Source organism: Lycorma delicatula, chromosome 4, assembly GCF_047948215.1.
Source record: "Lycorma delicatula isolate Av1 chromosome 4, ASM4794821v1, whole genome shotgun sequence".
In the NCBI taxonomy this organism is placed as follows: domain Eukaryota; kingdom Metazoa; phylum Arthropoda; class Insecta; order Hemiptera; family Fulgoridae; genus Lycorma; species Lycorma delicatula.
In genome coordinates, this window is record NC_134458.1 from 205262056 (window position 1) to 205283721 (window position 21666).

Sequence of the window (21666 nt, forward strand, 5' to 3'; positions counted from 1 at the left end):
TGATTTCGGTACTTACGTATTAACGCCACCGCAGCTACAGCTTTATTTAAAAACAAAGTAGTCAATCGGATTTCGGTGGAAAATGAACAGTCTCTTTATTAATTTTAATAAATGGTTATTTATATTTATTTATATTATAAATATAATTTAACCAAACTTAACCTACGCTCGCTAACCTTGACTAATTAACACCGTAATTTTTTAAGTATTTATTTAATAAATTCAGTAATTATTGCAATTATTTATTATTTAAATAATCAAAACACTCCTGTTAATTAACACTCCGATTAACTACTTTGTTTTTAAATAAAGCTATAGCTGCGGTGGCGTTAATATGTAAGTACTCTGATTTCTTCCTCACGCAGTTTTTGGCGAGGGCACGAGGGTTATGGGGCGTACCTTTATAGGTTTGCCCTGGACCACTTGGACCGTTGTCCGTTCTGTGATGACGAGAAGGAAACGGCGCACCATGTTTTCTTTTCTTGTATGGGATTTAAGGCTGCTCGACGGCGTATGTTGGATTTACTGGAACGTGAGGACATGTTTACACCAGAGGAACTCCAACGCATCATCCTAATGGGAGAACAGAAGTGGACAGCAATTGCAAGTTTCAATAATTTTATAATGGAAGAACTAAGAGCTGCAGAAGCAACCCAAGGGAGACGTTGAGGGTGCCGGTGAGGACAGGCCCGCAGCCGAGGGAACCTCCTGAGCGTCTGGGGGTCGCCTTGATATGGTGAGACGTGGACACTCTGTTTCTGGTGCCCGATGGTGTTCTCGTTACTACGGAAGACATTTGCCACTTGGTAAGTTCTGTTTTGTGATTTTTTACTCTTTGGTGTTGGTTATTGTGGTTACATGAGTTATGTTGTGTGAGTGTGTGCTACCATGAGTGTTCACGATATGGGGAAAAAAAATTCTTTGTTATGTGTATTTTTTCCTTGTGATGTACAAGGGATTTGTTACTCTTTGTGAAGATGTTATCTTTGGTGTTGCATGTGTTGTGTTGCGTGAGTGTGTGTTTGGATGTTTCAGTTGTGATTACGGTGACTGATTGTGTGTGCTGGTGTTTCCCCCTTCCTTAAGTAATGCTGCATAAGCTGTTCCCAGGAGGGGTGGAGGTTAGTCGGTAGTGTGCAGGAACAAATACGCACTTAATAACTTCTTGTAGAACCTGTTAGTAAGTCCGACACTGCTTTGGCGCCTGAAAATGGGGTCCTCCACCTCTATAATAAAAAAAAGAAAAGAAAAAAAGCTATTCAATGAGTACACAAAGTATTTGCTATCAAAGGATCTCCTTGGCAGAGTGGCAGAGTCTTGGTCTTTCATGGAGGTTCCAGGTTCAAATCCTGGTCAGGCATTGCATTTTTCATACACTACAAAATTCCATTTCCCATGCACAAGCTTCAAGCTTATGTGGCAATATCATCAAGTCAAAAAAAAAGGAGAGGAAGAATACGTAAATATTAATTTGATTACACATTTAAATATTTGTCATCAGAATGATTAATTATGCCAAGATTATCTAGACTGAAAAAAGTGGCAAGGGCTTCAAGAATACTAAATTTTATTTTTATTCAACTTGTTTAAACATGTGCTCAAATTGATATGTACTCACTGTCACTTGTAGACTGACATAAGAGTTTGATACTCATATCAAACACAGAAAAGGATAGTTTCAATAGAGAAATAGGATCAGAGAAAGTGTAGATAAAAAATGCATTTAGTTCTCCAAATAGCAGTAAGATTAATAATATTTTTTTTTAAATTTACAACTATAATGTATACATTTCCTGTACAATATTTTTTTTGGAGTTCAATACAACAAAAAACATAACAAAACTGAAACTGTTATCCAAAATATTATTTTCATATCAAATAATCAATGCCATTTGTGAGATTAATGATCTTAACTTTAGTTATGATGCTAATGATTTGGTTAGATGTTGTATAGGACCAAAATGATGTAAAAAACAAAGGAATAAACATTCAAAACTCTCATCTCTGTAGGGCTACATTAAGTTTTTCAGGGCTTTTATATTTATGAGTTAAAACATAAGATGAAATTTTACAGAGTGGTCAGATCGTTATTTCTTTTAATGTAAAACCCATTCTTTGATTATTATAAAATAGGAGTATACAAAGTTATCAGTTTAATGGATGAAACAAACACTTCTTGATTTAATAATTACTTTTATAAACAAATAAATAGAATAGGAATACGTACCCCAGTCTGGATTCCTAGCTTATGGTTACCTTCAAATGAAAGCTAAAAGTGAATTTCAAACTTCCCACAAATTTTATAGAGATGTATGGACTATTTTTCTGCTGCTTTTGATAGTTCTTATCAAAAACATTGAAAACTTTGTTAAAAAATGGAACAAAACAAATAGAAACATTAAATTTATGCATGAAATGGAAATTAAACATTTGATAACATTTTGGATTTAAAATTAATTCAAATGTTAATTAGTCACTTTTTATAACGTACAGGAAAAAATGATGAACATACTGATAGGTATATTCTGTTCCTTCTAATCAACAAAAGATGACAACTTTTAATGCAATGGTTTTCAGAGCAAAACCGAGTGCCATTTAATCTGAAAGCTTGTCACAGAGAAATTAATTTTACTTAAAATACATTTGTATTCAATGGTTTCACTAGAAAAAAAAAACTGATAAAACTTTTGCAAATACAGCATGACGATCTTACTCCTGAGTAACAGAGAAACAGGATCGAAGAAAGTGTAAATAAAAACTGCATATTATCCTTCACATAGCATTAGAATTAATAATATTTTTTTAAATTCACAATTATAAAAATTCCTTATAAAAATTAAATCCAACGAAAGAGTAGGTATTTGTAAATTGATTTGTAAAGGCAATAATTGCAAAATAAGATGCTGGACAAACTAAACAAAGAATTGAAATTAGAATAAATAAGCTTTAATTCTCATTATAAATATAGAAAATTGGAGAAAGTAAACATTTGTAAATGAATTTTGACTGTTTTCTTGGTTTTTAATTCATTAAAAAACTTTAACAAAAATTACCAAAATGTGATGCATATTGGCTGCCATGATACATATTTTCATTTGCAGCTGCTGGTGCTGTTTCTCTAGCATCCAGTGTTGTTGCAGTTTTAGTTTTTCTTTCATATATTGTCATTAAAAACCCTCCACCTATACCCATGTATTGCATACAAGTCACTCCATCACATAGAGCTGTAGTAATAGCAGCTTCTACTGCACTTCCATTTTTTAATAATATCTTTCTGGAACAGAAAATAAAATCAATAAAAATTCACGTAGTTTTGTAATTCTATAGTTTTAAATTGTATTATTTTTTCAGAATTACAATGAAACACTTTATCTTCATATCCAGTTTATTATCCATGTTGAGAACAGATGACAGTTACAAACTCCAAACTGTCAACTTATTATCTGGGAACCTTTCTGAAAAATGAAGTCTTAATAAAATGAAGTTGGGTAAGAAGAAACAGAAATATTTTATTTAAAAACAAATTACTTCATTTTTACTTGTTCAAATAAAAAAAAAAAAAAATTGTCATTAGTAGAATGTCTCAAGGCTCTTATTTACATTGTAAGTACTTAGGCTGCCTTAATTTGTATTTAATATTTGTTAAAAATCTTAGTGTATCTTCATGCTTTTAAATCTTTATGAGCAATATATAATGAAAATGTATTAAGTTACAGGTAATATTTTAACAATAATTATCTTTAAAACATGAACATGAACATGAAATATTCTTAAACATCTACATTTTTCCACAAAAAACTACTTCAACTTATGATCATTAAACAAGGAATTACATTTGAGACAAAGGTTATTTTGTCAGTAATATTCAAGTATGGGTTAAAATAGGTTAAAATATGAATATTTAACCCATGTTGATAATATTGGGTAAAAGAAATTTACAGCAAAATAGTAATAAGGAACTGAAAAAGTAAATTTAGATAAAATATAAAAAATAAACATTACTGTAAATTTTCCAGAGTATAAAGATTTGCAGAAGACAATAAAGATTAAAACACTGATGTCAAGTCTATAAAAATCCACCATCTTTTAGTGACAACAATTTTATAGTCCCACAAAACTTGGAATATCTGAAGGAGAGCACCCTGGAAATTGAGAAGGATATGATGTAAGGATAAAGAGCTAAGTTAAAGCCATATTTATTGGTTCCAGCAGGTAATAATAAGTGTTGCTTCATGCATGGTATTGTAGTACTTATTTGCAGCCAAAGTTCTTAGCAGTTGATTCTACTTAAAACTGAAAGTGTAAGAAAAGAAAAATTAGCAATTTGAAACCTGTACCTGAAATTAGGCGTGGTCTAGAATCCGGGAGATATTTTATTTTATCTTTCTACAAAAAAAGTTATAAATACCACTGACTTAAAATTACAGGGATAATGGGATTTTAACCTCAGAAAGCTGAAATGAACCACATTTTTAAATTAAAATAATGTAACTGTTTTATTGCACAGAAAAATAGAGCTTGAATACATTATTACTAAAATAACACAAAAGAGAATGTGTTACAATTATTTACGTTAGTTACTTAAATAATTTTATTGAATATTAAAAAAAATTAGCATTAAAGATTCAATTTCTTTCATATAAAAAAAATTACGTTTATGATATTTTATCTGGAAATTGAGTTAGATCTATTAATCCACTAATATTATAAAAGGTATTGAAAAATAAATAAAAATTTCAATTAAGATTTAAATAATTAAGCTATACAGCTAATCTGATAGTCAATAGTTGACAAACACTTGAGTTTAAAATGACAAACATAATTTAAAAAAACTTATAGGTTTTATTCATTTTTAAATGTAATTTGAAAGTTATCCAACAGATCAGAGATCTGGATGTATTCAGGCATTGCTTTAAAACTATCAATATTTTATAATATTTTTATTCAACGTTGCAACTATCACAGAAGATGACTGTAAGATTAGTTTAGTATTTTTGTAATATTTGTTTAATATTAATAACATTTTTATATAGAAAATAATATTTATGTTTTGGAAATGTAAAACAATTGAATTTTATTTTCTTCTATTTTAAATAGCAAAACTTGATATGGTTTTTTGCTACAAATAAATTTTTAATGTAAAAATACTTATGACAAAATGTACATGAAAGCAGAACTAAAATGCTCAGAACAATAAAACATGAAAAAAAGGAAATGTCATCCATAACAATTTAGTGATTTAATATTCGTTTTAACATCTGCTGACTTCACGTTAAACTGAATAATTAAATTGGAAACTATCAATGAAAGAGTCTTTGAAGCCAAATGAAAATAAGCCCCTATATTATTTTATTACAAAGAATTACGTAGGTACAAAAAGAAGTTACGCAAAATAATTTTTAAAATTAACTAAATTTTTTAATTAACTTAAAATTGCCTTATAATTTACTAATTTTATAGTAAATAGTAATGTGTACGATTTTGCCAAGTAAAATTTTTATGAAAATAAAACTGTTATTTTGAAATTTATGAAAAGTCCAATTTTGATTAAAAAACTGATAATTTTTGTTTTAATAGCGATCACCACTACACCAGCTACAAGAAAGTGGTGAAACGTCTTAATGCATTCCTAATATTCTAAGAAGGATAACTGAATAATTAAATATGGATTTCGCCTTCTCGACTGTCATACACAGCAAAGGGAAAGACCTCTGAGATTTTGCATTTATGGATTTTGGAGAATCCAAAATGAGAATATTTGTAAAAATATTTTCTAAAAGATATTCTAGATGTATCTATTATGTATATGCATTTCTCCCTAAATCACTTAATATTTTAATATAGAATATAAAAAAAGTTATACAAATTTGGCATGATGTCTTATTTGTATATCTAATTGATGGCATTCAAATTTATTGCTGATATCTTATGGGAGTAAGGAGATACTTGTGGTGAGGAAGGTCATATTTTGTGATATGTAAAATCTGGTGAAAAGTTTAGTCTGATTCATTTGAATGCTGATCAAGACATTCATAATTAGTAAAAAAAAATATTTTAAAACACAACCCCAACCATTAAATAATGTATTCTTTAATCTTTTTTTGTTGTTTTTATTATTTTCTTAAGCTTTAATTTAACTTGTATCTAATGGTGTGTAAAATTTGGTTATAAAAATATTTCTTTGAAGCATTTTAGCACTAGTCAAGAAATTCATAATTATTTTACTTATTTTACTGATTAATTTTGCAAACTAAATTAAATACAAAACTGCTGGTTTTATAAAACCAGCTTAGACATTTATTTAATTTTTTCTGATTGTAACATTATTCTTAAAAGTATTCTGAATAACATTTTTATATGAGATTATCTTCGTCTAATATGTGAAAAAATCCTTAACCTATCTTTTACTTTTCATACTCTTTAAATACCTATCTTTTATCCATCCACTAAGTCAGTCACTATTAAAGATTAAATAAACCTCAATAAAAAAATAAACAATTAAATCTAAATAAGCTATTAATCTATAATAAACTCTTAACATGATAAAATATATTAATAAAAAATAAATAAATAAAAATATATATTTTTATTTACACCTGAAAAATTTCTTCTTTATTACTTTAAACATATTAATAAAAATCAATTTATAATTCTATTATCCTTCTCAATGTATTAGATATGTATAAACAAAATTTCATCTTTTTCTAATACTGTTTTAGTAGTAATCAAGGTTAAAATAAAAAAAATGATTAATTTTCTATAATTATCCTTTTTTACGGGGCAAATATTATGGGTAAACAATTTTCTATAAGATAAATACATTTTAGATGATTTAAGAACATTTTATGTTAGATTGTATTAGCTAAACTGGTAATGTAGGTCTGGTTTTGCACTCCTGAATAAAATTCTTTCTGTCCCCAGATAAGCAGCAAGGTAGCCCAATATACTCAAGTTTCAAGGTGTTAATTAATATCTCTAGTTTTAATATTACTAAAAACTATCAATTATTGTAAAAATGTATGAATATAGTAAACTATGATTAAATAAATGCTTGCAAATAATTAAGACAAAGCAACATACTGTCCAAATTCTGCACATGGTCCACCATTACTCACAACTGCTGCTTGTTTATATTGACCCAGAATTGATTTAGATTGGTCTAATGGTTTATCAACATCTGGAGGATTTAATTTATCTTCATAATCATCAATGATTGTGGTGTTTTCCTTTGGCTTTGTGATATAATAAATTCCATAGCCAGCACCAATCACAATTAAAGCAGCAATAATAAGAAGTAATAAACGTTTTCCTGAAAAGCTACAAAAAAAAAATTACATAATATTAGAAAAAATGTAAAATATATATTTAAACGCATAAAAATCACCAAAAAGATTAATATGAGCTGAAAAAAATCTTTGTAAATATATTTCTTTAACATGATAAAGGAACATAGATATGTGTCACAGTTTGATGTTTACTACTGAGTGTACATGCTTTTGTTTTATTTTAATAGAGTATGTAATAACCCACCTGCTTGTTCAGTATAAAGGTTAGGGCAGTAATTACAGATGATCTTACATTTGGGGATGACAAATAATGACAAATTTTCAGTAAATGTATTCATTAAAAATATTTAAAACAATTTTTAAATTATTCATTCCTGAATGTTATTTAACATTTTTTTTTTTTGGAAGGACGAAAAACGCTTTGCGTTATCATTGGCAAAAACAAACATATTCTAACAAAAAAAAAAGAAAAGAAAAAAAGAAAAAACTAAAATTAGATCTAAACTAAATATAAAAAAAACAAAGTTTTATAGTCAATATATCACAGGTATCACTAAAAACTTACTTAAAATTAATATTACAAAAGCAAACAAAAAATATAAAATTTAGACAAACTCAAATAAAATTTAATGAAGTCTGAAAGGAGTGAAAAGAGCCCCTTGTCAGATAACAAAACACATTAAAGAACTAAGATAAAAACAGTCTCAGCACCATAAAAAATATACATGCGAGTAAACAAAAATTGAATCAAAAATGATTGTTAGTTTCAGATGGTAAAACAATATTAAATTCTAAGAAGTATATTGATACTTTGTAAAAATAATATCTGGTCTAAAACCTCTTTGTCATTGCCTAGGATACAGCGAATTTTTCTTTATAATTTAAATTTATGACACAAGGCTGCATAACATATGCAATCCATAAGGATATAGCGCACAGTCAAGCAGTAGTTACATCATACACAAAGTGATACATTTTCTGATGACATCAGATACCCATGGATAGTTCTAGTATGTCCTAACTGCAATTGGCTGATGACCACTTCCTCTTGGCAAATTTTTCTACATGAGGTATCCCATGGCAGCACAGTATCCTTGATGTGTCAGAGTTTATTGTCTACTTTAGCAGTCTAGTCACCTTGCCACTCTGCTCAAAAAGTGTGTTTTACAAAATTAATAGTCAGCAGTAATAAGACAAGTGGTGAAAGACAGTTGAATACATGCATCCTTACCAGTGGAATCCGCATGTTCATTACCCAAAATTCCAATGTGGCTTGGGATCCAGCAGAAAATCACTTTTGAGTTGCAATAGTTCAATTCAGCGATGGCATTATAGATTTTGCTGGTGATAGGATGTCTAGAATACAAATTTTCTAAAGCTTGGATTGCACTAACAAGTTGCTACAAATAAGGACGTGATGAAACTCTGGGTTAATGATACTCAAAGCTTTATTAATGGTGTACAGTTTGACAGTGAAGACACTTGTGATACTTGGCAGATTTAACATATAGGTTCTGTCATTAACGATAAATGCGCATTCAACTGTGTCATTCTGTTTTGACCTATCTGTGCATACTACTGCATCTGGGTTTATCTTGGAGAGAAAGTTGTAAAACATTTACTGAAAGACAACAGGAGGTGTTGTTCATTTAACATGAACTAACTTAAAATTATGGAATATCTAAATAGGAATCCATACATATAAATTTATAAATCTTACATTAATTATATAGAGGACGGAACTCAATACATTGGAGAAGCTTGAAACAACTCACTTGACAGACTGAAAATATCCCTTAATGAGCGACTAAAATTCAGATTGCACATTCTATTTATTTTGATGATAAAATTATACTTCAAAAAACCCTTCTCCCTAAACCTTTAAATATATTTTTTACTCTTCTACCTATACTTTTACATTTTCTCCTCATATACTAATTTTGTTATTATAGTGATTTTATGCTCATATTAACACCTGCATTTTGGAAATCTGTCAAGAACTTATTATATATATATATATATTTAATTCAAGTATGATTGAACATTAAAAAAAAAGAAAGTTATAGGTGTTTTTGTTTGCAGCAACAAACTAAAGTCCCTTTTTTTATGTAAAAAAAAAGAAAAAATTGTTTTCATTTGTTAGAAAAAAAATATGTTCTAGAAGGTCGTACGAATCTCTGTTGATGGAGACTACCTACCTAGACATTAATGTATAATTTCATATTTGTACCCTCTACATGACTACAGAGTAATACTTAAAGCAACTTTAGCTTTGGTTAGTAAAGGCATTTTCAGATAATGGATCTGGAAGTGATAGAATTCAAGAGAACTGTAGAATTTTTATTGCCACAAATTGAATTTTTCTTTTAAACTTTTTGTAGTACTGCTGAAATTATATCCATTGTTTATTTCTTCGAAGGTTACTAATACTGATCTACTGATACTAGTCTAATACTAATACTGATCTATCACCAATGTCAGTAACGAATAATGTTATCAATTTTTATAATAATTATTTGTAATGTTCATGAACAGGTTACATGAAGGCAAAAATTATTTAAAACACTTCTTGCTGAGTTTGGTGTTGTCAATATCAAAATATGAAGGATATGACTGAAACAAAATTTGTAGAGAATTCTCTTCATCAAATATTTTGTGATAACAGTTCTTAAAAAAGAAGGGACTAAATTAAAAACATTTGTTCGCGATCTATTCTTTCTTTTAACTAATCCTGATGTAATGGGTGGGTGATATCAAACTCTGTAAAGGATAGTAAAAGAAGCTAACACAAACAATGAAGGTCATCATTTATTATAACTGGTTGAGTGATCAGAAACTTAAAGATGGTGAAAATTTAATTACAGCTTTCTCTAACTTCCTGTGTAGGTTTTGTTACAGTTTTAGTTGGTTTTCATCTACATTAGAGGTAATAATTCAGGGTTAGACTTGTTATATTTGTTTAAAAAAATTAGAAACTAATATGGAGCTGAGCTATAGTCATGTAAATGCTTGTGTGTAGTGTATGCGTGCGTGCATATGTGCGTGTGTATAACACACAGACACACACACTTCACCTCAAGTATTTCATGAAGTGTTATGAATTATCTGCTGAAGTGTCATGAATTGGATGTTGTGTAATCATTTTAAAAGCTGTCCTTATAAAATAAGGTAGGACACTTATTCATATGATAATTATGTATCAGCATTATTAAACACGTTAATTATTTTCTAGATATTAATTTTTTTTTATCAAGATCACAGATTACCGAAAATTTTTATTTAATATTCACCCCTCCCCCAAAAAACTACTTTATATATTTTTATTTTTTTATCTATATATTGATTCAGAAAAGGAGTTAATGAGAGTTTCTTGCATCTTTATTTTTTACATCAATAGGGTTCCAAACTGTTATAAATTTTTAAAAAAATTTAAACTATCTCACAAGTTATCCATTGCATTTAAAATGTGTAAAACTTAATTTTTTGATAGCCCTTACTCTTTAGTATTAAAAAAACTAGCCAAGAATTTTCACCCCTTCCTAGAAAATTAAAACTTTATTTAGAATTATGGCTGTATCCTTGCATTTTTAAACACTTTTTAAATTTATTATTACTACTTATGGATTATTTTCCTACAAATTAATTTTATCCAAATGCTCTCTTGAGTATGGAAGCCCCCAAAATGAAAAAGAAGTAGCTTTTTATAATTTCAAGTTTTTCATGCTCAAAACATATTTTGTTAAACAATAAAATGACTAAAATAATGTAATATCCCTTCCCTGATGGGGAAGTTCTCAAATTAAAAAAAAATAATTTTAATTTTAATTTATTTAAAATCAATTTTTTGTGAATTTTTTTAATTATTAAAAAAGCCCCCTGATGCATGAGTCCAAAATTTTCAAAAAGTCTAAAACATGTTTTTATAAATTGTGATGCTAATATACTAATAATAAAAATTTTGGTTATTGCTTTATTTTGTTGAGCATCTTAGCTTCAGAAATTAAAATTAAAAGGCTTAAATATAATCACACAAGTAATTTTATATTTAATTAAAATAATTTTTTAAATTAATAATATTAAAATTTATTATGAGACATAATTTTTTTTAACATGTCGAAGAAATAACTGAAACTGGCTAACTGGCTTTAGTCAGAAAGTTTTTTCAAAAATGAACTGCATTACTTGACTGGCTTAGCTGGGAAAGTTATACAATTCATTGCAGGCTTTTTTTTTTAATGTAATACTAATGGTTTAAATGATCATCCTACCCATTTATTTTGAAATTAATTTGAGGAATTCTATTTATAGTACAATATTACTCTATTAATGAATCCTTTAAATAGTATTTTTTAAATAATTAAATAAATCTGAAATTTTTGCGTCCTGAATTTGATGTTCACTTAAATAATTACTCAAATATTTTAAATATAATTCTTATTTTAGAAATTATTACATTTTCACATAGTACCTCATTATTATTTAAATAATTGTTAAATTTATATATTATTTTAAATTATAACAATTTCTCTTTTTTATTCAGTAAAATTTTACTTTGTAATGCTGCTTTGATAAAGACTTTTCCATAGTTTTTCTTTGATCCTTTGATGAAAATTATTGGATGGAATAGTTTTTTTTTGCTACTTGTGGAATAGCAGATTATTTCTGATGACATCTATAATTATGTTTTGACCTGAATAGAACTAATTTATTTATCAGAACAAAAATAAACTGATAATCTGAATACTGAAGACAATAACATTATTTTGTATTTCCATGTATTTCTTTCAATATAAATGACATTTCAATTTTTTTTAGCATTAAAGCTCTCTATCGTTTACTTTTTTGTAAATAATGTGAAATAGGCTAAATCAATTTTAATAAAGTTTGCAGTAAACTTTTAACTTTTTTAAAGATAAATGTGATAAGATATCCTAGACAATATCTTATCTTAAACTCTTTGAGGCTCCATCTTTAATCTAGATTTAACTACTTTTTTGTTTTCATACTCAGGATACATTCAGAGAAAAACTTCAAAGAAAAAATATTTCAAGTACACAAAATATTCCAACAATTTATGTCTGAAATATTTCTTGATACGTTTATGAGGGCTCTTTATATAAAATTCTTTATTTATCATTGGTGTAATACAGATGAACTGGAGGAAAGTAATTGATCATGAATGATAACAGATCAAGAATTAAATTTTACAGTGAAACTAATTTATTGTGATTTTCTATTCATTATTTTCTATCTATTTATCTCTGCTATAGGCTTCATACAAGTAGTCAAAGGAATATTTTAGAAATCTATTCTTTAAGATTTGTGATGGATAATGATATATATTTTTTACTTACAAAGGATTTTAACAGAAGCAGAACAGAAACAAAATTAAGTTAATAAAAGATATTTGTTACATTGATAAACTAAGATGTTTATAAAAAGTTTGTTCTAAGTTCCAATCCTTTCATGAAGAGAATCATTGTTAGCCAGTTAGCTTTTTTTTTAATTTTAGAGGTTTAATGGGGAACAAAAGATTAAATAAAAATTTAATTTGACCTTATACATTTTTTGTATTGAGGTTATGCGGTAGACTGCATGACATGTAGCTCAGTGTATTGGTTGCTAATACATATTTTTAGAAACTAAACTAGATTTTTTCTGTTTAAGTCTTAAGCAGAATATTTTCTTTATATACTCAGTATATCTGTAATAATTTAACAATGTGTTCTATAGTCAAATTAAAGTAAAGAACTTTATATAAATTTGGGTAACTTTAACTTTATGTAAGTTTGGTAATGGATCATTTTTAAGTTTATTATAAAAGTTTATAAATTAAATATAACCTAACAAAACAAAGTGTTTACAAAGGCAAGAAGGCAGCATTAATTTTGTTTACATGGTGCTAGAGAGATAGTCTCATAAAGATGGGTAAAACTGCCTTTGTTACATGTTTTAGTTGTTATGCAACATGAACCATAGAGATTATGTCAATAAATGAAATCTTTATTTGTCATATAACTTTCATTTACATGTTATACTTATATGTTACTTTTTTACGTAGTAGACTTAATGTTATTTCATAATTATAGCAGTACACATTATATGAAATGGAATAATTTAAAAACAAGGGTTTCTGAAAATAATAATTAATTTCTGCATAACTAACAATTAAATTAGAAATTACAGAGAGTATTGAAAGACATATAAAATTACTATTTAGTAGTGTCATTGAATTCAAACTAAACAAGTCGCCAAACTCCTTGTTAGCTACTTTATTTTAGTACCTAATATATTTTGTATATTTTATATGTTCTTGGGTAAAATAACAAAAAAACTGTTATAACATGCAAAAAAAGCTGTAAATTTCCTCAATTATTCTTTTTGCATTGAAAGCAATTTTTTTTTTTACTATACTTTTATTTCTAGCCATTAACTTACTAATAATAAAAACCTTTTCACTTACACAAAACAGCAAAAGGAATTGTTTCTGTTTGCCATAAAATACTATACTGATTTTTAAAAGCAAAACACACTCTTAAAATACTATTGACTTACCCTGAAATACCTACAAGTTAATTAAATTAGACAAGTTAATAGAAAATATAGTTATTACTTTAATAGAGAAACTGCTAATACTTCAATGAACTACATAAAAAGTTAATTAAAAATTAAAATTTTACCTCTCTTCCAACTTTTGCACCCTTTTTTTAGCAGGTAAGAGAAGAACATCTGATGTCGGTGATTCATCTTTTTTACCTGGCGTTTGATTTCCCTTAAGTTCAACAATATCATATAAATTCTCAGATTTTGATTCACTTTCCAATGATGAGAAACTCATTTTCTTTAATATATTAAAATGAAGAAACTTATGTTTTAATTTTATTATTTTATTATTTATTTTTTTTTGAGAAAGAGAATACATAAACAATAATGGTAACACAAATATTAATAGTACATAAATTATTTGTATGATTATTTTGAAATTACGATTTATAAATTATTATTATTATTAAAGCCCCTTCAATAAAACTAAAAAAAGATCACATTTTTTATTTTGTTTTTTATACGTTCACTCATCTATTCACATCAATAGTCCGATACAAAATAACATAGAATTCTTTTTGTATCATATTTAATCAAAGCAAGGTTACTTGAAGTCTCTGAATGAAATGAATTAAATCATTCCATCCTTATCATTTTTCTTTGCTCTTTAAACAAAAAATTAACCTCTTAAATAATTAGTGGGTCAAAGATAAAGTGAGTAAAATGATTTATGCTTACATAAGAAGTTATGTTTATAAATAAAATGTGATATGTAAATGTAGCAATATGTAAACCCCAAAATACCCTGGAAGACAGTTTTTATTAAAGTTATATTTATTAAATATAAAATTATTATTTTACTTATAATATACTTCTTGAATAGTAATAATACTAGGTAAATCAGTATGGGGAAATCCACATATGAGGGGATAATTTAAAGAAACTATTTAAAAATATTATTAGTAGAGTAAAATAAGATTACATGATGGATAAATAAAACTGAAGTACTGAGTGTGACTATTTTGCTACAAAAAAAATTTCCATGGCAAATTTTTTCATTGAAATGATTATTTATTCATACACATCATTTAAAAAATGTTTTTTTTTAAATTATGGTAAATAAATTTTTAAAAGTTGTGCTTGGTATATCTACTAAGATGTATTCTAAGAAAATCATGCAGAGGTCAGTACAACCGTTTCAGAGAACATGCAGTGTAAGAATGTAAGTTTTTTGTAATAAAAATATAGGTTTGTTTTCATTTACAGAGTAAATCATTAAGTAACAGGAATGTTTTTTTGAGGGTGTTTGGTACTGTGTTTTACTTAATGATGTGATTGGATCACTCATATTTTTACAAATGCCTTAAGGGAAGTTACAGAAACTTACTTATTTCTTCTTTTGTAAGATATTATTCACCAACAAACTGATTAATAAAATATGATTGACAATTAGTAGGCGTATATTCAACAGAAATTTTAATCTCAAACAAAGAAAAATCATCAAAGAAAAAATGACCCAAGAATGACTCTGATGCATGGTCTACTACATGAAGAATTGGACCAACAACCAATGAAATTGATTAGAAATCTATAAGGCCAGGTTGAAAAAAATTTTACACATTTTGAAGGTAATTCTGTAAAAAAATGATTCTAAAAAATTTGAGAGAAAGAGAAAAGTAAACTTGTTTGGAGAACAGCACTTTACCTATCAATGATTATGCATAAACTAGCTGAATTATATGCTGCCATCAACTTATATAACTGCTTTGCAGCTATTCAGCTCCATATATTTTATATGGAGCTGATAGCTCCATATAAAATATATGGAGCTGAATAGCTCCATATAAAATATATGGAGCTGAATAGCTCCATATAAAATATATGGAGCTGAATAGAAACTTTTAACCACAGAAACTTTTAATCCAACATCGAGGTTGCAAACCAATCTATCAATAAGAACTCTCCAGATTTATAACACTGTTATCCCTAAGGTATCTTAATCTTTTAATCAAAATAAAGGATCAAATCTACATAAAAAAATGTAAAAAAAAAATAAAGATTAAAATTTTATTTGTCACCCCAACAAAATTTAATTTATAAAAATTTAAAAAATAAACTAAAAAAAAAAAATTAAAAACAAAATAAAGATCTATAGGGTCTTATCGTCCCTCTTCTAAATTTAAGCTTTTTAACTTAAAAATAAAATTCAAATTAAATTTTAAAAATAAAGTATAATTTTCGTCAAACCCTTCTGGAATGAAGGGTTTGACGAAGGAAGAAGGGGGAACTTCATTCGTAGTTACTTTTGCTTTTTTAATGCAGCAGAGCATTCATTATCCATTAATATAGATGGGTAATATCTAAGAGGCAGCAGAATAGAGTAGGGTTCAAGCAAAAGAAATTAAGTTTTTGAAATCAGTAACATTTTTAAGAGATCACTATACAAGATGGGATAGGATGAGAAAGTTTGACATTAAATATTTATTACACTGAATGTAAATAGTATAACAAAAAAGATTTTTTAATTGGTATTGTTTATGATTGTTTAGGCAGATGTAGATTTTTTGTTGTTAGGGGTCTTTTAAATTATTTACTTTCTTCTGAGAAGAGTAGATCAGGATGGTTTGGATATGCAAGGAGGATGGAAGATGTGAGAAGCCTGAGAGAACAGAAGAGATGCAAGTAGAAGAAATGTGATCAAGAGGGAAATACAATGTTTGGCACTACCAAGGTGAGTGTAGAGAGAAGTGTTTCATGGGAAATGGTGGAGGAGAAGTAATGTTGGAATGATAGGAGAACGTGATGGGATTATTAACACTCAGGCCCAGTGACCTGGAGACCTGGAGAAGGAACTACTTCAGACATAGGTTTCCTTAAAGAAAATAATAATGAATTCCCAGAATGGTATAGAAGTACCTAAATTAACTATAAAACAATCAGTTGGACTCATTATAAGATAATTGCCTTAGTTCCTTTATCATTTACTACTTCATTACATATAGTCAGTATAAAGCTGATTTTGTATGTAGTTTTTATCAGCTAATCATATGGAATGATAAAGGAAGTGGGAGATGTTCCAAAAAACATATTTCACCATAAAATAATATAAAAATAAATGATAATAATCTAATTAATAATTACTCACAAAACCACCACAAACACACCAAATTAATAGCAAGTTAATGCAATTCGCCAATTTCCAGAAAAAGTACTTTTTAAATTTATTGATTCATTATCAGTGACTTAGATACTATATTAGGTAAGGAATTACTTTGCCATAAGTTAAAAACTGATACTTATCACAATCAACTAAGCTAAGATTGGTTAGAATTAACTGATGAATATCAATGGATTTGAAAGGTAATTTTTATATAAATTGTTAAGTTACCATTCAGATTTTTTAGTAATTTGGCATGTTTATGTTGGTAAGTATTCATCATAACACACTGGACAACATGCTTATTAAAATTAATTTAATTATTTTTAATGGATTATTTTAAATTACTGTCATAACACTTTGTTATGGATATGACAAAATAAAATCCATCAGTTGAATAAAAGATTGGCATCGTCAATAAACTGTTGTGAGAGATATTTTGTGATGTAGAATCTTTTTTTTAAGTATGGTTGCTTTTAACTAAATTTTAAATATTGTAATACTGGTGTATATAAGTCATTTTTAGTTCAATTAATGAAACTATCTTGGAAATGGATGTCATGGATGAATGAAAACAATTGTTGAGATTCAGTTAAGAAGATTGTCAATAAAGCGTAGTTATTTTTCAACTTTTTTTTATTTAGTCAATAAATATGAATGATATACTGCTCTATATTACAATAGAGGATTTTAATAATTTTGAAGTATTTAAAAATTACTGTCAATATTGTCTGAAGAGTAACTTGATATGGCAGTGTTAAATTAATATCCATATGAAGATTTATGAGATAATAAAAAATTATCAGGTATATGAGAAGTCTTCGCTGTTTTACACTATCAGTTTTATGGTGGAATTAAAATTTATTAGCTTTTGTTAGTAATAAATATGTACATGTATAATATATATATTAAGAAAAAAAATTATCTTATTTAATAGACTAATCCAGAATTTAAGTGAGAAGTATATCAATAGATATAGAGATAATATGAATAAATTATAAAGAAAAAAATTCTGAAAACTTCAATTTAATTCTTTAACATATTAAAAAACCTTAAAAATTTAAGAACATTAATAAGAAAAATGAATAAACATTTATTAACAACCAGTACCGAACAAAGGAATATTTCTACACACTATTTAAATTGATCTTTATGTAAATTTTTATAGTCCATAAATAAAAATAATATGTTAAATCTTTGAACCTCTCCTTTTTACACAGAAGAACAAAGAAGTTAAGTATATAGGTATCTATTTATTAGATGTAACATCTACTTTTATATACTTTTAATGATATTATACATAATCATTTTTGTTTATCTCTTCCTTTTTATTATTTAACCTTTTTTTCTTTACTTTTTTTTATTACTTTATGCATATGGATATATTTTTAGGTTATTTTGGTAGAGATTACATTTTATAAAGATAAACAATCAACCATCATAAAGTTTACCAAAAACACAATGATTGCTCAAAAAATATTCAGAAATAATTTGTGGTCTAAATTATTTTAATTCAATTTATTATTATAATTTTCCAAGAGTTATTAAAAATATTGGTGTGATATGAATAACAACAATAATAATGAAGAGTAGAGAATTAGCAATGGACCTCCATAAAAGTTGAGCCATTTCTTATAATAAGAAAATTATTGTTACGGTTTTTAAAATCATTTGAATTCTGTCATATGTAATTTATCTATCTAAAACAAATGAAAGATCTAGTTGTAAAGCAATGTAATTAAAAGCTACTTAACACGAGATTCAGAAGCTACTATTTTTGGTGAAAACATGATCAATCTTTTATAAGATATCTAAATAAACTGTTAAAAAACTGGTAATAAAAACTGGTTCAAACTCTAGTAAAAGTTTGTTGCTTTTAATAGATTTGAATACTAGATACAGGATACTGATATAATTTGGTGGTTGGGTTTCAATTAACCACACATCTCAGGAATGGTCGGCCTGAGTCTGAGCAAAAGTACACTTCATTTACATGTTACACATATCACCCAAATCTCATTGGGCTGGGAGGGGGTTTACTTATTGTTCATTAGTTGAACAAATTGCAACATACACATTAAGAAAAAAAAACGTTTACATGAATCATACGATCATTTTGTTATTTAAAAATTAAGGCTGAATTCAAAATGTCTGACAGCTATTTCACACTTTCTATAAAAAGCAGTACACTCAGCATCTGTTTTTGTCACCTAATTGCACTTAACTTTGTAATATTAATTTTGTAACTTATACATTTTTTATTAACACAAAATAATAAAATTCAAATATTTAATTTATTAAAAAATGAAATTATAGTCATAAAATTAAAAAATTTATATTTTAAAATTATAATTAATATAATATTGTAATATTTGTCATTAATATAACATAATAAAAAATTTTAATTTGTCATGACACCAAATATTATCTGCATTAGGAACAAATAAAACTGGGCAGATGAACTTAAACTTTCCTTTTTTGTAGGTAAATTTCAATGTATTATCAGGAATGATTGTTATAGTATGATAATTGTATAGAACAGTGTTATAGTACATTTAAATACATTTTAAACCATTAAAAAAAAATCCTGTTAAGTTTAGATTTCAATAAAAATCTAAATTTCTTTTTCACAGATGTATTTAAATAATTAACATATGTTATTTAGTATTAATCCTTTTAACATTACTAATTTACTTATTTATGTATAAATATATTGTACTTTTCAGTTGGGGGGTTCTGTACTATAATTTTATAGCCAGTTATTTTCTTCTTTTAATTTGAAATTGCCACAAATTACTGTACTATTTGATGCACTGCTCTTATTTATTTTTTCTCTGTTAATTCTCTATTTTCTCTCTGTTGTTTTGTTTTTTATCTGTTAATTCTGTAATAAGAAATAAATGGATTAGAGTTGTTCCATAATAACAAGTTACACCTTCTGCTCATGGTTAAAAATATTCCAACAAAAATTATTTTTCCTCTTCATTATCTACTTACAGGTCTAGGCAACATGGTATTACTTATGTTTGGTAAAATTAACTTTCTTTAAAAATCAACATAAATAGGCTGATATATTTATTTTAATTTTTTTCGTTTAATGTACTATTTTTGTGAGCACCCAACTTCTGTATCAGATACTGTATATGTGTATGACAGCGTAGATAATATATCCATATCAACTGGAATCAATGATTAGTTTAAAAAATTTAAACATTCTTTACCACCAATAATTGGATTAAAAAATCAGTGCAAACACTTAATTGCCTTGAACCCCTGCTGTGTATATGTAAATAATAACCTTTGAAATATACTCTACATAAGCTACCACCTACATATAAAAAAGGAATCTGCAATTTTTTAATACAATGAAAAGTTCAAATTATAAGTATTCTTAAAAAAAGAATTATGTTATCTTCAAAAAATAATAAAAATTATACTTACCCAGAAACAAGCATCTTTAAACTTGATTAAACTTCAAAAAATTAAGGAACCAATAGATATCTAAAAAAAAAATTATATTTTAATTATGATATATTATTATAATTGTTATATTATATTTTCAAATAAGGAAAAGAAACAGAAATATTAGTTTAACAATAATACAAAGAATTATTGATTAAAAAAATATTTGTATACAGTCTTCCTCAATTACAAGTAATATATTTATATAATTTATACACATTGAAGTTACAAATACTAATGGTTTTATTATCAACATTTTTCAAGACAGCATAATAACATTTTTGTTTATCTGAAAAATTATATTAGAAAAATAATATAATAATTTGAAGCAATTAATACCATATTGCTTATACTGTCAAAAATATCTATTTCAAAACATCAGTACTTATTACACAATAAAGAATAATTTAATAATGAGCTATTTTATATATACTATAGACAGCCATGTGGAGAATATGGAATGGTCCATGAAAAATTACATTTGACTTATTATAAAATCAAATTTTTTTTAGCCTGGAAAGTAGTTCATCTCTATCCTGAAATTCAACATCCGCGATTTAAATATTAGGAGACCTAGCTAATAAACTTTTTCTTATGAAAGTTGATTGAAGTTTAAAACAAGTTTATTACATTGGGATTATAATATTTTCTTTTTGATTAGCGATAATTTACATACTACTGACAATGGTTGTAATGTATACCAATAACAGAAAGAACATGTTAAAAAAACTATTACTAAAATTATCAGAGTACCAGTTCCTAGTCCTGGAATTTTTAAACAATATGTGTTGTTTCTGTAGATATTATCAATTAACTGATTTAGACATTAGCTTGTTCAGTATGTTTTAAAAATAATTGATTAGCGTGTATTGCTACCCATTGTTAATTGATTGGTTTTATAAATAACTAAATACATAGAGTTGTAAAACTATTATAACTAAATAAACTTAAAGTAAACTAATAAAAAGTATACATTGATGTAATATCTCAGTGCATGAATATCAATATCTATTCAAGAATAAAAAAAAACATAACTAAGTTGTGAAATAAAATTACTTTAATAAATCAATAAAGTTAACAAATAATGAATTTATGCTGATAAATTTACTGTCTTAGTGGGCTGTGTAAAACAACTTGTGTACATTTTATGTTGCTATTAAGTATGAAAAGTGATTTATCTTATGGTTCATATTTTTTATTTTTTTATGAATCTGTTCT

General features: G+C 26.6%; 1 protein-coding gene across 8 annotated transcripts in view; it reads right to left on the reverse strand.

Moving 5' to 3' along the window:
• LOC142324238 (scoloptoxin SSD14-like) overlaps positions 1-21666 on the reverse strand; it is a 190466-nt gene that overhangs the window by 48162 nt on the left and 120638 nt on the right. For 5 of the 8 annotated variants that reach the window (XM_075365089.1, XM_075365087.1, XM_075365086.1 and 2 more), the window contains exons 2-4: positions 20428-20487; positions 7081-7317; positions 3054-3274 (exon numbers count right to left, since the gene is read on the reverse strand). In XM_075365089.1, coding sequence (XP_075221204.1) covers positions 3054-3274; positions 7081-7317; positions 20428-20441 — 472 coding nt within the window. In that variant the 5' untranslated portion in view covers positions 20442-20487. Of the gene's footprint in view, positions 1-3053; positions 3275-7080; positions 7318-13966; positions 14448-20427; positions 20488-21666 lie in introns of those variants that run through there. The other 3 variants (XM_075365084.1, XM_075365083.1, XM_075365085.1) reach the window with 1 other exon arrangement.